General features: G+C 42.0%; 1 protein-coding gene across 1 annotated transcript in view; it reads left to right on the forward strand.

Annotated features, from left to right (window-relative positions):
* Nucleotides 1-17,724, forward strand: part of LOC136880860 (uncharacterized) — a 344,256-nt gene that overhangs the window by 310,390 nt on the left and 16,142 nt on the right. The window contains exon 4 of the mRNA XM_068229151.1: nt 13,830-13,963. Within this exon, the coding sequence (XP_068085252.1) occupies nt 13,830-13,963 (134 nt within the window). The remainder of the gene's footprint in view (nt 1-13,829; nt 13,964-17,724) is intronic.

Here is a 17,724-nt window from a genome sequence, read left to right on the forward strand (position 1 = left end):
GAGTTTCTTAGAATGGATAAAGTAAATATCACTTTAAAATATCCCGAGAAGGAAAAAACGTGGAGCTGCAGCGAAACGACAGAAGAATGTTAAATAAAAGAAATTAATAGTCAACATGAGGCTGCAGTAGCTCTCGAGCGGAGCTTGGGCTGAACTCGACGAAATACGCTTTAGGTACTTGTGGCACCGCTAACAAAAGGATCTCTTTCATTTAATACAGTGATAAAGTGACTTTAAAAGGAAGTGGCGCTATGGAACTACCATATGAGTAAAAGAAAAAACACTGGCAACAATTTTAAGAACATTTTAGTCATAATTTTGTACTTAATAATTACCTGATTCCACATTTTTCTAGATCCCGATGGACTTATTTCACTCATTGAACTTGGGTTTTTCTGCTCTCCTGGAAAGTAAGAATCCTGCTGGCGAGCCTTTCTGGTTTTATCTTCTTAATATGTCCATGGGAAACCAATTTCATTCTCTTCATTGCGATTGTGGCAGTTTCAAATCTTCGGTTTAGTACTTCGTTTGGTCTTAAGTGGAAAGTAAATTCACCTATTGGTTTTCTCGGTCCAAGAATCTTTCTAACCTCCCGATGGTATCACCACCTTGACGAAGGCAAACTACATTTTGCCGGGTATTTTGGAGGCTTTCGTGTTCAAATGATCCTTAGAGCTATGCTGGCGGGAGCATATGCTCCTGGTAGGGCCACCCAAGCCGGACAGGTCTAAGGTGATGATCCAGACTAAGAGTGATACACTGGTGCTCCAGGTTGGTACGTGGGGCTAACAACTCCACTACCACAAGACTACATATTGTTCAGAAACCAAATCAAGATAACCGGACGGTCCCAACCGGGACGACTGGAGAGCTGTGGTCAAGGAGGCCAAGGTCCTTAAAGGACCGTAGAGCCATGGAGGAGAAGAAGAAGAAGCAGAATCTTTCTAACAAACTTCCTTTCCTTCTTTTCCACGTCAGAGAATCTCTTGCTAGCTATTGTCTCAGCTACATATAAAGATTCAGGTTTGACTACAGTACCGTAATGCCTGAATTTGGCCTGATAGAGTGGTTTCGATTTGTAACTGTTCTGACATAGTCTGAATTCCGCCTCCATCTTTCTCGCCCGTTCTTCAATTGCTGCCTTTTCATTCGGGCTTAAAGTCAAAATCTCACCTAGATACTTGAATTTCTTAGCCCTTTTAATGTCACCATGCTTGATCTTCATTGTCGAGGATGGGTCTATGGCATTTAAGTTCATGTACTCCGCCTTTTCAAAAGATGTTTGCTAATCCCTTGATGACTTCAGTTGCTTATTTGCAATTGGTAGGTACTCTGGAAAAACACTAAATCGTCAGCAAATGGAAGGCATTCACGTTTAAGCCCGGTTCTTTTGTGATCTAATCTAATTCCATTCGGAAAGTTGAACTGGCACATCTCGTTTGACCATTCCATGATAACCTTCTCTAAGAAAACAATTGAACAAGATTGGAGAGAGACTGTCTACTTGTCCTAAACTGGTTTGATTTCAAATGGTTCTGATAGTTCTGCCAAAAATGTAACCTGAGATTATTTCTTCTTCTTCTTCTTCTTCTTCTTCTTCTTCTTCTTATTCTGCTTCCCTAGCGTTTAGTCCAACATTGGTGCAGAGTCCGCTTTTAAACATGCCATCCTCCACTTCTTGCGGTCAAGGGCGTGATGCCTACGAGACGCATGTCTTCCTTGATGCAGTCGAACCATTGTTTCTTCCGACGAGAATCTCCAGGATCAAATTCGAGAGCTTTATGTATCATTGAGTATGAAGGGTTTCGGATGACATGATCATACCCTTTAAGTCTTGCTTCTCACACCTTCTCTGAGATAGGTGCCACTCCCAATCGCTTTCGGACATCTTAATTTCTGACATGGTCCAGGCTTGTAAAATCCAGTGACCAACGTAACAGTTTCATCTCCATGCCATGTAGAACCTGCTCATGCATCTTAGGTGTATGCCAGCATTCCGACCCATAGAGTGCAACTTGTCGACCATGGATTTGTAGACTTTTCCTTTCAGGCGGGTGAGAATTTTCTTGTCACATAGCACACCAGCGACCTGATCTTCAGCCATTTAGCATTTACTCGTGAACGAGTGTCTCGTGATGTTTTACCGATTATTATTATTATTATTATTATTATTATTATTATTATTATTATTATTATTATTATTATTATTATTTACACGTTTACGGCCATTATAGACCACAATAAGCAACATGTATACATTCTAGAAGCTTTCTTTGCAGCCCAGTGTCATTGCACTCCCTCTCCGGTAGCCTGTCTCCTTTCTGCTATCCACCCGCTGTTCTGCTGTTCTTCACGAGGGCCCTTGAGGTTATTGATCTGGTATAGGAACTTGGTTCTGTTAACAATGTCTTCACGATTTCGTATAATTTTGTTTTCAGATCCTTTCTTACCTCCCTGAACCATTTATCACAGGTGTTAGATCCACTGTACTATCGAACATGGTAAAATTTTTCTTAGTCAAGCGCTTGTCTTCCATTCTAAATAGGTATTCATAGAACTTGAGTCGCCGCTTCGTGATAGATTCCATCAGTCGTTCGGTTTTCTGATATGGTTCCTCTTGTCCTCGCAACCTGTATTGTCCAGCCACGATCTTTGGGCCCATTATCTTTCGAAGGATCTTCTTCAAACTTCTCAGCTTCTCTCAGACCAGCCTTTCCCGTAACTCGGAGGCATTCACTTCCGTAGAGACACTCAGGTTTAATCACCGTGTTGTAATGCCTGAATTTAGTTTACATTGACAGTGCCTTTTTCTTCTACAGGTCGTGTGTTCTGCGAAGCGCTGAGGCCATCCTACCTTGCCTAATTTGTTGGGGAGCTGTGGGGATATTAGTCAAGTACTACATATTTTTCAAAGGAGATCCTGAAGCTAGTCTTTTCAGCTTGTCATTTCAAAAGATGTATCTGTTTTACAGCTGTTTCCGTGTTTATAGCAAGGATCGCTAAATCATCAGCAAAAGCTAGAAAGCTGATCTTGACACCGTTCTTTGAATCTCCAATGTATCCTTGGTTCAGTAATCCTTTCTTGTTAAGTTCCTTTTACCATTCACAGATAACCTTCACCAATACGCAATTAAAGAGAGTCGGCGATAGTCTATCACCCTACCTTACTCCTGATTATTATTGCTATTCTTCTTTGTTCGTTTCGGCCTACTAAGGACCGCGTTATTTCAGCTGTCTTCTCTGGGCTTTTATCTTTGCCCAGTAGTCCTTCATTCGTTGCCGGTATTGCTCTCTTCTTTCCTCCGTCCACGTATTTCCCGTCTTCAACTTTGGCCTTTCTTGAAAACCCTGGTGGTCTTTTAGTTTCCTCCTGAGTGCGTTGCGTTCTTGTGTACCTTCACAAGTGATCCCTATCTCCTGTAGGTCCCTTTCCACCTCTTTGAACCAAGCTGGCTGCGTCTTCTTACCTTTAAAATAGCTAAAGAACTGGTTCGATAAGCGTGTTGATTTCATTCTTAGCAAGTGGCCATAAAATGCAATTCTCCTTCTCCGCATGATATCAGAGATCTCCTGGACATGAGTACACAGCTCATGGTTATGTCTACGTCTATGTTCATTTTTGTCTTTAATTGGGCCAAGAATTTCAAATTTTTCTATCAGGCCTTTCTTGTTCATAGCAAGGCATTCCGCTGCATACAAAGCTGTTATTATTATTATTATTATTATTATTATTATTATTATTATTATTATTATTATTATTATTATTATTATTATTATTATTATTATTATTATTATATAAATAATGTTTTACTGTTTTCTTCCTGAATTTTTACGTAGACGGTTGAATATAATACAATACAATAGATTTATTTTGTCTGGCAAGATTAAGGCCATTAGGCCCTCTCTTCCATCTAACCAGAAAATACAGTTTTTACATGTGCAAAATTGAAATAAGTACACTTACAATTGAAACATCTTGCAACTACTAAACAATACAATTATGATTTTTAAAAAGGAAAAAATAGGAGAATGATGATGATGATTATGATTATTATTATTATTATTTACACAATTATGACATGATTAGCTAATTTCTATTATCCTTGGTAATAACAGTGGGATTATATAAAGTCTATAGTTTGAGGAAGGCTAAATCTACAATATTTCCATAGCATTACTTAGTAGGTAGCGGTGACAAAGTTGCCTAAAATTAGCAGGTGAGGCTCCTCTGACAGAGACGGATAGTGCATTCCATTGTCGTGCCGAAGAAGTAACAAATGAGTTTGTGTATCGTGTGGTGAGGTGAGGTGGAATAGATAAGAGTGTACCAGATTTTGACCGTGTTCCAAAACTGTGATTGGATGAGAGGTGGTGAAATTGACTGTACAAGTAGGGAGGTGAGTATGAGGAGAGTATTCGACGAAGAAGGCATAAAGCATGAAGATTACGGCGCTGTTTGAGTTTTAGCCAACCGAGTTCATCGTAGGCAGGTGTAACATGGTCAAAGTAACGTAGGTCACATATATAGCGAACACAGGCGTTTTGCGCGCGTTGTAGTTTGTCGTTAAGAGTAGTAGTCAGGTCGTTGTACACGGCGTCACAGTAGCCGAAGTGAGGCAATACCAGAGTGCAAATAAGGCGTTCTTTTAATATTCGAGAAAATATGTTGCGGAATCTTCTAAGTGAGTTAAGTGTCGAAAATACTTTCCTGGAGATGCTGGTAACCTGCTGCTTCCAAGAAAGATGTTCGTCTATCATAACGCCGAGATCTTTGACAGATTCACTGAAATCAATGGGTGAATTTTGTAGGTAGAGTTTTGGTAAAGTGAATTTGCTTATAGTTTTTGAACAAAGCCGAGGATGTGAAATTATTATAGCTTGAGATTTTACGTTATTTAATCTAAGTCCATGCATGTCAGTCCAGTTACAGATTTCTTGTAAGTCTCTATTGAAATTTTTAATTTCATCGGTTAGTCTTTCCGGTTCACAGTGCAAGTATAATTGTATATCGTCAGCGTACATGTGGTGTCTGCAGCGGTTTACCGACGACGTAATATCATTGATATAGACAGAAAATAGAAGCGGTCCTAGGACAGACCCCTGTGCAACACCAACCTCTACGGATCACCAGGATGAATATTCATTGTTGTTGTTTCTTACACACTGCAGACGACCGCGGAGGTATGAATTCATCCACTGAAGACTGTTTGTCGAGAACTGGAGTTTAAATAGTTTGGAAAGTAGTATGCCTATGTCAACAGAGTCGAAAGCTTTAGAGAAATCAAGAAGAGCTAGTATGGTAACTTGTCTTTTGTCCATCGCATTGCGAATGTCGTCTGTAACCTTAAGTAGTGCAGTACTAGTGCTGTGGTTACGTCGAAAACCAGACTGGTGTTCGTCAAGAATATCGTGTATTTGCAAGTAGTTGGAGACTTGTTGGTGTACAATTAATTCTAGGGCTTTTGAAAGGACCGATAATATGCTCACAGGTCTATAGTCAGTTACGTTTTCAGGCGGTGATTTTTTAGCGAGCGGGACGACAACGGCAGCTTTCCATAAGGAGGGATACGTGCCAGTCATTAGTGAGTGGTTAAATATGAGAGTTATAGTAGGTAAAATTATGTCAATTATTGTCTTAATAAGTTCTATTTCTATATTGTCTATCCCTTTGGAATTCGATTTTATTCTAAATATGGCTTGTTTAACTTGCGAGGGTGTCACATGTGAAAATTAGAATTTTTCTCTGTCAGGTGCAGGGGAGTTGTAATTGCTGTATAGTGTTCTATGTTTCCTTTCTCTGTCAATGGTATGTCCGGGAGTGGTAAAATATGTATTGAGGGAGTCCAGGGATATGTCAATAGGATGGTCGTCTCTTTATTTACCTATTCCCATGTGTCTTATTTCTTTCCAAGCCATAGCAGGTCTAGTATTTTGATTTAGCAGGGAATGTGCATGTCTAATTCTAGCGTTGCGTACTGACTGCGATGTTTTATTTCGTAGCCGTTTAAATGCGTCAAAATTGTCTTGTGTCGGTTAAGAAGTCATAAATTACGATCCAGAATTCGTTTAGCCACGTCTTCAAGATCTGCTTCTTCACAATGGACAATTTTGTCTTATATTACTGCAATAGCCTCTCCCTCTCTCGGTTATATCCACTTGGTATTCCGCATGCACTCCGGCGTTAAGGACCAAATCTATTCATTTGTATTCATCGCGTTTACCTGCAAAATAGTGACTTTTTTAATACTGTTTAATTTTAACGCTAGGAATAATAAAAAAAGGTTAAATGATTTGAAATAACTGCAGTACAATTGTTACCGCAATGTATAAAGCAAATTAATAACGCAGCTCCTCGATGATTGCCGCAAGTCCAGGCACATCTTTTCTATACAGTGGGAAAGAAAGGAGACTCGACTGTGATCTCGCCAGAGTTTTCTCTTTTAAGGATCTAGTAGCCTACCTCTGGAAGCCTCAGGTTCACTGTGTTACGAATTTAAGGCTGATTTGCGGTGTGACCTACAATGTCCTATATATAAATAAAATAAGAATTTTGTCAGTGCCAGATTTTTTTAATTTGCTATTTATGTGCTACCCAGGTTCAGAATAAGAAGGAAATGCAATTTTTATAATTCCGACATATCTATGTATGTGCTGTATACAGTATGTTCCCAAACAAGTGGCAAGTAATCGGGAAGAGGGGTGAATAGAACATTCCAAAACAACACAAAAATCCTTTCAGGCAAGCAACTCATTGTTGAAAACATCGTAGGGAAAAGAGCTACGAATTTTCGATAAACAAAATTTAATAAAGTATGAGAACGTATTCATTATTTGTTTCTAAAAATTGCAATCCTTTTGTTAATCATCGTTATTCGGTCGATTAGATTAGCAGTTTGCCTTTCTCTACCACTACGAGCGCTAATGTGAGTCAATACAGAATTTTACTTAAGCCCTTATAACTACATTCGATGTGAACATTTTTCAAAATTCAAAAAAACGCCTCAGGGTATTGAACCAAGGAACACATTGCAGAAAGAATGATGTAAATAAGTTAATTTGGCTAGGATTTGAATAAATACTAAAACGAGTAAAGAAACATACGATTTTAGGCTGTTTTTTCTGGAACTGCGTTTAGGCCGGAAGTTATTTTCGAAATTTGCTTTTTATTTTGATTGAGATATCAAATACTCGCAATTTGAAACCTTTCCGGGTCCTTTAGCCCTTCAACTTTCGGCACAATTCAAGAAACAGACTAACTTTACGTGGGGACCCCTACGTTGTCTGCTAAAAAATGTTTCCCACATTAAAAATCCCTGTGAATATACTACGGCCGATTGGTTGTGAGTTACGCCTGTTTTAGTTTTTAGCTGGAATGGGACGATAGTTCGTATTTTCGATTAACTTGGGATTCAAATATACCGTTGCGGACATTGCAGTACTTCGGTAGCGTGTGAAACAAGATTACCATCGATGATTGGAGTTCTCGGACGTATCCAACAATCAATTAGGGGGCGTGTTCAGGCGAGCATCCAGGCGCTTGATGGACATTTTGAGCGGTTATTGTATTAGAATACAGTGTACCTGCTGGTATAATGGCGTGTGCCTCCGGAGAAGCCCAGTGCAGGTCTTTTCATTTGACTCCCGTAGGCGACCTGCGCGTCGTGATGAGGATGAAATTAGGATGAAGACGGCACATACACCCAGTCCCCGTGTCAGGTGAATTAACAAATTATGGTTAAAATTCCCAACCCTGCCGGAAATCGAACCCAGGACCCCTGTGACCAAAGGCCAGCACGCTAACCATTTAGCCATGGATACGGAGAGTCTACCTGCTGGTACACAAATATGGCGACAGCTACTCAACATGGGACGTGCCGTACAATGTTGCAAAGTTTTAACTCGTAAACGATTGATTATAGAGCATATATTCACAGGGACTTTCTGTTTTGTTTTAGGGTATGCAATCCACCCCCTATTACCTCCCAATATATGGGAACATCCTATGTATGTATGTATGTATGTATGTATGTATGTATGTATGTATGTATGTATGTATGTATGTATGTATGTATGTATGTATGTATGTATGTATGTATGTATGTATGTATGTATGTATGTATGTATGTATGTATGTATGTATGTATGTATGTATGTATGTATGTATGTATGTATGTATGTATGTATGTATGTATGTATGTATGTATGTATGTATGTATGTATGTATGTATGTATGTATGTATGTATGTATGTATGTATGTATGTATGTATGTATGTATGTATGTATGTATGTATGTATGTATGTATGTATGTATGTATGTATGTATGTATGTATGTATGTATGTATGTATGTATGTATGTATGTATGTATGTATGTATGTATGTATGTATGTATGTATGTATGTATGTATGTATGTATGTATGTATGTATGTATGTATGTATGTATGTATGTATGTATGTATGTATGTATGTATGTATGTATGTATGTATGTATGTATGTATGTATGTATGTATGTATGTATGTATGTATGTATGTATGTATGTATGTATGTATGTATGTATGTATGTATGTATGTATGTATGTATGTATGTATGTATGTATGTATGTATGTATGTATGTATGTATGTATGTATGTATGTATGTATGTATGTATGTATGTATGTATGTATGTATGTATGTATGTATGTATGTATGTATGTATGTATGTATGTATGTATGTATGTATGTATGTATGTATGTATGTATGTACACAAATCAAAAAATTTTTGCGTCATCCCTGTGTTGCTCTTGTCCTACCGTATGCAGACAGGAAAGACGACCCTTAGGATGTATGTAAACATACAACTGTACGCCAACTCACTGGCAGAACGCTACGTTCAGTGGGACGCAGTACGTAGTAGAGTCGTTAAGTTTGTGGACTGGCCATCTAGTGTCGCTGTGGTGCACTATACCACAGGATGTTGTCCCAGCAAGAAACAGTTGTGTGCATACAGTATAAGCAGAACTACGGTCTCTGTTGTGGAGGGTAGTTGAATGTCAGCGGTGGAACTAGAGAATGTCGTATTTTGAGCAACGGGAAAATTTCAAGCTCTGCCAAAAGTTAGGTAAATCTTCTATCGAAACGTTTGAGATAATAAATCGAAATCGCCCGGATCATCGCCGCGGTAAAAAAAAAAAAGACTAGCCTATGTGATCCTTGAACTGTTAGCGCAAATCCTCGAATATATTGACTGTAGTACATAGGTGTATACTGTGTTGCCTACATTGAAAACGCCGTCCAAAAAGTTATTGACTGTAGTTCACAAGTGTACGCCGTATTGCCTAAACTGTAGGCGTCAGTCCAACAAGTTATTGACTGTATTACAAGAGTATACACCGTGTTGCCCGCATACTAGGCGCCAGTCCACGAACTTATTGAGTGTAGTACGTACACAGATGCACACTGTGTTGCCTACATCGAAAACGCTGTCCTACTCCATGGCTAAATGGTTAGCGTGCTGGCCCTTAGTCCAGTGGGTCCTGGGTTCGATTCCCGGCCAGGTCGGATATTTGAACCTTCATTGGTTCATTCCGATGGCTCGGGGTCTGTGTGTGTGTGTGTCTGTCTGTCTGTCGTCTTCAGCACTAGAATTCATCATAGATAGGGCCCCATCCTTATAGAAGCGCAGATCGCCTATACGGCGTCAACTCGAAAGACCTGTACCAGGCTATCGTGAGAGACAGGATTTGAGCTTATAGGTGAGCTCGTAGGAAATGTCAGATTGGTTGTAAAGTTGGTTGGATCGTTCCCGAGGGGTAGGAACTTATAGGTTGGGAAGTTTCAACTAAGGTGCAGAGAAAGAGGAAATCGATGAAGTAGATTCCCACGAAGATAATGTATTCTGATACGTAGAGTTAAATACAGTATGTACACTATGTACAATTAAAAGCAAGACTTAATGTTGGCAAGTCTTGAGCAAGAAGCTGTCTACTAGCCGTCTTGAAGTTAAGTATGAAAATACTTATTATTGTTATTACTGGTTGCGTAATCGTCCCGCCGACCGGCAGAGATTCTACTAGCAACTCGTCCGCGAGATGAATGATCGAAGCCCTGAATCATGACTTCCCTGTCCTTTTATAGCCTCCGGGGCCACACCCCATGCTCTGGAAGCTTGTGGAAACCGGTGTACGTGACTGCCGAACTTTCCGTAATTCTGGCCAATCAGAGGCCTGTATCCAAGAGACCTTTCTAGTGCCTTCTTACTGCGTCTATAGAGTTGAACCATGCCCCTGTCAACATGACTCACGTCCTGTATGACAAACCTCTGTTGCTCAAGATTTCCTAACATGCAAGAAATATGATTTCCACACTTAACTATTCAATATAATTATTTTACAAACCTTATTTTACTAGGTATGGCTATAGGTATGCCTATACCTGACTTCTAGCCTCTATTACAGGCTAATTTCTATACGTCAGGTACAGCTATTCCTCCTACATTCCCTGGGTTCGATCCTCGGAGGGAATAGCATTCCTGGGTTCATGTCCCTGGGGGGACACGACAAGGCCACTTCGGGGGCCACACGCCATTATTACTATTATTATTGAAAACGCCAGTCCAAGAAGTTATTGACTGTAGTACATGAGTGTACGCCATGTTTTCTGCGCTGTACGCGCCGTACGCGCCAGTCCACGAACTTGCTGACTGTAGTATTATTTCAGTTGAAGTTTGAGCACTGGTGTGAAAGCATTAGATATGTGTTCTGAGCAGTGCAATGAGCGTCTAGGATGAATACAGAGTAAATCAATGCAAGGGGACGTCTTGCCTCATTAAAGGTACTGCTGTGTGCTGCATTCAGTAACTCAAGAAGGATTCAGCAACTCAAAAAAGGATTATCAACAAGGGCAGTTGCTCGACGTGTTGGCCGTAAACATGAAAGTGGTACAGGGCGACAGTAACTGTTGATCGCATGCCTTGCACAGATCGTCCAAGCGCTATGACTACAATTGATGACCGTCATCTTTGAATTTCAGCTCGGGTAGGTACACTGAACGCAATGTCACCATGGTGAATAATGTTCGTCGGGCAGACACAGGTCACCGCGTTTCAACTCAAACTATGAGAAATAGATTGCATGACATACAACTTCACTCTCGACGCCCATGGTGATACCCAGCTCTCAAACCTAGACATCATGGAGCGCAATACAGGTAGGCTCAAAATTATGGTGAGTAATCTGTTCAGAACTGATATAAATTGATATAAAGTCCTTTTGACCGATGAGTGACGCATAAGCCTTGTTCCTGACGATCTTTGGCAACGTGCTTGAAGGCAATCTAGTGAGGCTTGACATCTCAGACACACTGATCACGTGCAGCAAAGGTGATGGCTTGGTATTATGTACGGCCAGAGTATGCCCCTCCTAGTTATGCAGGGTAATGTCATGGCTGTACGATACAGCGACGACACGTGTCGCCAGGAGAATTCGTCTCAACGGACGCGTGATTCTCGTTAATGTCTTGTTTCGTGATCACGATATCGCTTGACTAGAGTGGCCACCATGTTCTCCAGATACAAACCTTTTCAAACATGCCAGAGATAAATTAAGGAAGACTGTTTATGGACCCACCAAACACACTGCGAGGTCACGCCAATTCCCCACGAAGGAGTGGGGTAATTTGGACCAACATTACCTTGATGAACTAATGGGCTGTATGCCAAGGTGAATTCAGGTATGCGTCAATCAAGGTGAAGTGTTACCCGATATTAAAGCTACTGGTGTGTACTGTATTCAGTAACTCAAATTGAGAAACCAAAGCTGTATTGTTGTAGAGGTTCTCATTGGATGGTTTGCAGGGCAGTAAAAAACGCTGATATGTCCCTTTCGTTTTTTGTAACGAATCAGATACTCTTTGACCTGAGGTGATGCAAAACGTTTTTAATGTACGTGTGTATAAACGGACGGTGGTACTACGTGTATGAGCATCACCAGAAAACAACAGAACAGAAATGAATTAAAATAACTATTTAACGTCAGGAGAAAAGGCGCTACAATCTAGACTATAAATAATTGTATCAGTGGATCGAATAGTAGTTCAGGGGAAAGTCTAAAAATCAGATTGTAAATATCTCCATTAATATTGCTCCTATCGATAAACGCTCCATATCCCCAACCACCTTCGAGAAACGGGACTAAAGGGACGACTACTACTACTACTACTACTACTACTACTACTACTACTACTACTACTACTACTACTACTACTACTACTACCACTACCACTACTACTACTACAATGTTCGTGAGATAGTGGGCAGCCACTGTATGCAGTCCTGAAGATGGTTTTCCGTGGTTTCCCATCTCCACACCAAGCAAATGCTGGTGCTGTACCTCAATTAAGGCAACGGCCGCTTCATTCCCTCTCCTAGCCCTTTCCTGTCCCATCGTCGCCATAAGACCTATCTGTGCCGGTGCGACGTAAAACAATTTGTAAAAATAATTTTGTGTAACTATTCCTACATCCGACTAATACCATCAGGTATGAAGAGAACAAGAGTTGACCAAGGAAGGTCGGATAGGAACGATAAAAGTGAGAAGCCTGGGGCAAGCAAGTTGAAACAATACCAGATTCAGCGTGGGTTCACCAACCGGTGCTCCGAAGTAGTGAGCCCTTTCAGTCATCTCTTTCGACGTTAGCATCGGTATCATCCGCGCCCGTCTAGGCTCCTGGCCAGGCTTCGCCTAAAAGCTAACCAGGCTTCCGCATCCAAGAAGCCTCGCACTAAACCTGCCATTCCGAAAACTTCGGGGATGGTGGGAAGTGCCATCAAGAGCCTCAAGGAGCGACGTGGATCTTCTCTCCAGTCTCATATAAAATGGGCCCGATCCTCAAGTAGTACCTGAAATCTGCAGTGGTTTTGCGGAAAGCTGATGCAGACCAAAGGGGAGAAAGCTCTGTATTTCTTCAAGCTCGCTTCGGCTGCCAACCCGGAAAAAACCATCACCCCCCCCCCCCCACGAAATAATCTGGCACCTCCCCTGAAAAGCTTATCCCCAACGCGAGGAAGACTAGTGGAACGGAGGCCACAGTCCAGAAGACTTCCCAGAAGAAGAAACTAGTACTTGCTCCTAAACCTAAGCAGAAGGCTTCTGCCAAAGATAGGATGGCCAACAAATTGCTCGCTAAGAAGCCCAAAGCGCCCAAACCAAAGAAAACAGCCAAATCCAAGGCTTTTCCAAACAAGACTCCTGCTAAGAAGAACTTTCCTTTTTCTTACTCTTTATCTCTTCGTGCACATCTTGCTATCAAAAAACGCAGAAAATTTATATTTTGGATCCATTAAAATCCCCAATTCAAAGGGGGGGTGAGGTAACAAAACTCTTCTCCCAACCCAAGTTAATAGCAAGTGCATACAGCACTTCAGATACCACAGCCATAGAGACTTTGCAGGCACATCATAAACTAAGTGCAACTGTGCAATGTCACTAACTCTCATATATCTATCATATATTGTGGAATTTTACAAACCGTCTGGTTACATACATCTTGTCCATTTTGTAGTTCCTCTGGAGACTTGGCATAGAATTTCTCGTACACTTCCAGCCCATTGTATCTCATACCTTACATATCCACCTAACATCGTTATTCATCTGCAGTATACTGTATGTTAAAGTGGGTGGGTATCTTCGCACAGTTTCCTTGAAAGATTCCAGCGCTATTGCGAGCTCTTGCCCATTTCTAGTCTAGTCTGTACAGTGACAACTTTTTCCGAAATAGAATAAATAATAACTTGTTGGTATACATACCACTAATGTATCGGCTGATGATGATGTGTACACTTGTTACAGCTTTGCCCACTGAAGGACCCAGGATATCTGGCGGACGGCCGCGGTATCAGATCGGAGACATGGTCCGTATCAACTGTACTGCCGGCAAGTCGAAGCCAGCAGCGCAGCTCATGTGGTTTATTAACGGCGAACAGGTAGGTAATTTTGTACTTCCTAAATCCACGTTTTGAAAAATGGGACAAAAAATTCACGTGTCTTTATACAAGGCGAGCCGGGGGGACAGTGCAATATTCTAGGATGCGACAGTACTGGTCATTGCGATCAAAAACGATCATATGAACATGGGGTCAACATGAGAAGGTTTTCAAGATAGCCCTGTTTGAATATAAACATTAATAACCTGGGAAAATAAGTTTCTTTTTGTACAGAAAATACACCCGCCCCGTTCACTTAAATAAAGCATCTTGGAGAACGATATCTGCCATCTAAAATTCGCAAACCTAATACAATAAGTTTGTAAATTTCCTTACAGATGTCTCTACTATACATTTACGTTATGCCCTCTGGTGTGAAGATTGACTACTAAAATTATAAAGTAATTTTATATTCCAAGGTTTACTAAACTTAGTAGATTATTCTTTATTTTTGGTGTGTTAATGTTTACAACACTTATATCTCCTCCCGCCAGCGATGTTGGCCAATAGAAAATTCTGTATGTTTATTTTTCAGCTAATCAAACCATGTCTGGTATTTATTTAAATACCCAATCAAAAATGGGGGGTGCAGGGCCTTAGCCCAGATGTTTCTGGAACCTTCCCCTCGGATATAAAATATGGCACATTTTTCGACCAGGTTCTCTTATTCATCGCTCCCAGTGTGTGATTTTGAAGGTAGGCGCGGTGCCTCGTCCATCGCCAAGAAGTCCATCAGCTCAAGCAATGGCAGTTCTGGTTTAACTAAGTAATTGACTGTGAAAGCTAGCTCGAGAGGAAGGTTTCCAATCTTTAATAATGTAATTTGAATTTTCTAAAATGTAAATTTCAAACTTCTAATGTACACTGACTGACAGAGCAAATGCAACACCAAGAAGGAGTGGTCAGAACTTTATGCCAATTGCAGGGTAGACTGACGTCACTGAGGTATGCTCATGATGTGAAATGCGCCGCTGTGCTGCGCACGTAGCGAACGATAAATGGGACACGGCGTTGGCGAATGGCCCACTTCGTACCGTGATTTCTCAGCCGACGGTCATTGTAGAACGCGTTGTCGTGTGCCACAGGACACGTGTATAGCTAAGAATGCCAGGCCGCCGTCAACGGAGGCATTTCCAGCAGACAGACGACTTTACGAGGGGTATGGTGATCGGGCTGAGAAGGGCAGGTTGGTCGCTTCGTCAAATCGCAGCTGATACCCATAGGGATGTGTCCACGGTGCAGCGCCTGTGGCGAAGATGGTTGGCGCAGGGACATGTGGCACGTGCGAGGGGTCCAGGCGCAGCCCGAGTGACGTCAGCACGCGAGGATCGGCGCATCCGCCGCCAAGCGGTGGCAGCCCCGCACGCCACGTCAACCGCCAGCCTTCAGCATGTGCAAGACACCCTGGCTGTTCCAATATCGACCAGAACAATTTCCCGTCGATTGGTTGAAGGAGGCCTGCACTCCCGGCGTCGCTCAGAAGACTACCATTGACTCCACAGCATAGACGTGCACGCCTGGCATGGTGCCGGGCTAGAGCGACTTGGATGAGGGAATGGCGGAACGTCGTGTTCTCCGATGAGTCACGCTTCTGTTCTGTCAGTGATAGTCACCGCAGACGAGTGTGGCGTCGGCGTGGAGAAAGGTCAAATCCGGCAGTAACTATGGAGCGCCCTACCGCTAGACAACGCGGCATCATGGTTTGGGGCGCTATTGCGTATGATTCCACGTCACCTCTAGTGCGTATTCAAGGCACGTTAAATGCCCACCGCTACGTGCAGCATGTGCTGCGGCCGGTGGCACTCCCGTACCTTCAGGGGCTGCCCAATGCTCTGTTTCAGCAGGATAATGCCCGCCCACACACTGCTCGCATCTCCCAACAGGCTCTACGAGGTGTACAGATGCTTCCGTGGCCAGCGTACTCTCCGGATCTCTCACCAATCGAACACGTGTGGGATATCATTGGACGCCGTTTGCAAACTCTGCCCCAGCCTCGTACGGACGACCAACTGTGGCAAATGGTTGACAGAGAATGGAGAACCATCCTCAGGACACCATCCGCACTCTTATTGACTCTGTACCTCGACGTGTTTCTGCGTGCATCGCCGCTCGCGGTGGTCCTACATACTACTGAGTCGATGCCGTGCGCATTGTGTAACCTGCATATCGGTTTGAAATAAACATCAATTATTCGTCCGTGCCGTCTCTGTTTTTTCCCCAACTTTCATCCCTTTCGAACCACTCCTCCTTGGTGTTGCATTTGCTCTGTCAGTCAGTGTATATTTCAAACAAGCCAAAGGAAGTTAACCGTAATCAGGGAATAGAGAGTGAGTGGCCATCTCCTGTTTCCTATCATCTTAATTTCGAGGTGACTATGGTTTTGTAACCTTTCTCAGTTTGTAATCTTTACAACTTAAATATTTTCTCCATCTAGTCACCTCAGTAGTATAGGCTTAGCCTCTGCAACTTCGGGCCATAAGCCCAAATAGGGTTTTATACTTTTCATTTCAATTTTCAAGGATTGCAAGTGTCCGCCTCCTCACCATTTTGATTATTGGGCCAGAAATTTTAACCTGTTATTTTTCACAAAGGACCGGTAGAATGCGTATTCGATACCCCTGTGAAATTATATTTCATTCCTTTTTTGTAAATATGTTAGGCTGTTGAGCATATTGCTTGAATATGTAAAATGTAGGTTGTGCATTTGGTAGGCCTGGAAATTTCTTGAATAGATTCCTAAGTGTAAATTTTGTAGAGCAAAGACGCTTTTTCTATTAATGTAATGGTTGAATGGCGCCTTTAGAAGGCTGTGATGTCATAAGGTTCGGGGAGTCGTCTCCTAAGTAAACTTGTGGAACAAAGATGTTCTTACTATGGTCGGTATAAAAGAAATTAAGAGATCCGTCTCCTTGATTATGGAGTGAATGTGTGTGTGTTTGTGAAGGGAGCCGCGGTGCCTCGTCCATCGCCGAGAAGTCCATCAGCTCAAGCAATGGCAGTTCTGGTATAACTAAGTAATAGTCTGTGAAAGCTAGCTCGAGAGGAAGGTTTCCAATCTTAAATAATGTAATTTTAATTTTCTAAAATGTAAATTTCAAACTTCTAATGTATATTTCAAACAAGCCAAAGGAACTTAACCGTAATCAGGGAATAGAGAGTGAGTGACCATCTCGTGTACTCAAGTCACATTTGTTCATTGGGAGCTTTAAGCTCAGATTGTTAATTGGCAATTTGTTGATTATTCTGATTTTTTTCCTACATTGTACCTAAACTAACGAGCTACTTCTGTAACTGAAATCTTGTTTTCACTTGGCGAATTGTTTGTTGTCCGCCTCTGTTGCGTAGTGGTTAGTGTGATTAACTGCCACCCACGGAGGCTCGGGTTCGATTCCCGGCTCTGCCAAGAAGTTTGAAAAGTGTTTTTTGTTGGGTTTTTTCGGGTTTTTTCGTGTGGCTATTTCGAGCCGAGTGCAGCCCTTGTAATGCAGACCCTCCGATGAGGGTGGGCGGCATCTGCCATGTGTAGGTAACTGCGTGTTATTGTGGTGGAGGATAGTGTTATGTGTGGTGTGTGAGTTGCAGGGATGTTGGGGACAGCACAAACACCCAGCCCCCGGGCCATTGGAATTAACCAATGAAGGTTAAAATCCCCGACCCGGCCGGGAATCGAACCCGGGACCCTCTGAACCGAAGGACAGTACGCTGACCATTCAGCCAACGAGTCGGACTGAAAAGTGGTACGAGGGCTCGAACGTGGTCCC

This window comes from Anabrus simplex, chromosome 9 (genome assembly GCF_040414725.1).
Source record: "Anabrus simplex isolate iqAnaSimp1 chromosome 9, ASM4041472v1, whole genome shotgun sequence".
NCBI classification, from domain to species: Eukaryota; Metazoa; Arthropoda; class Insecta; order Orthoptera; family Tettigoniidae; genus Anabrus; species Anabrus simplex.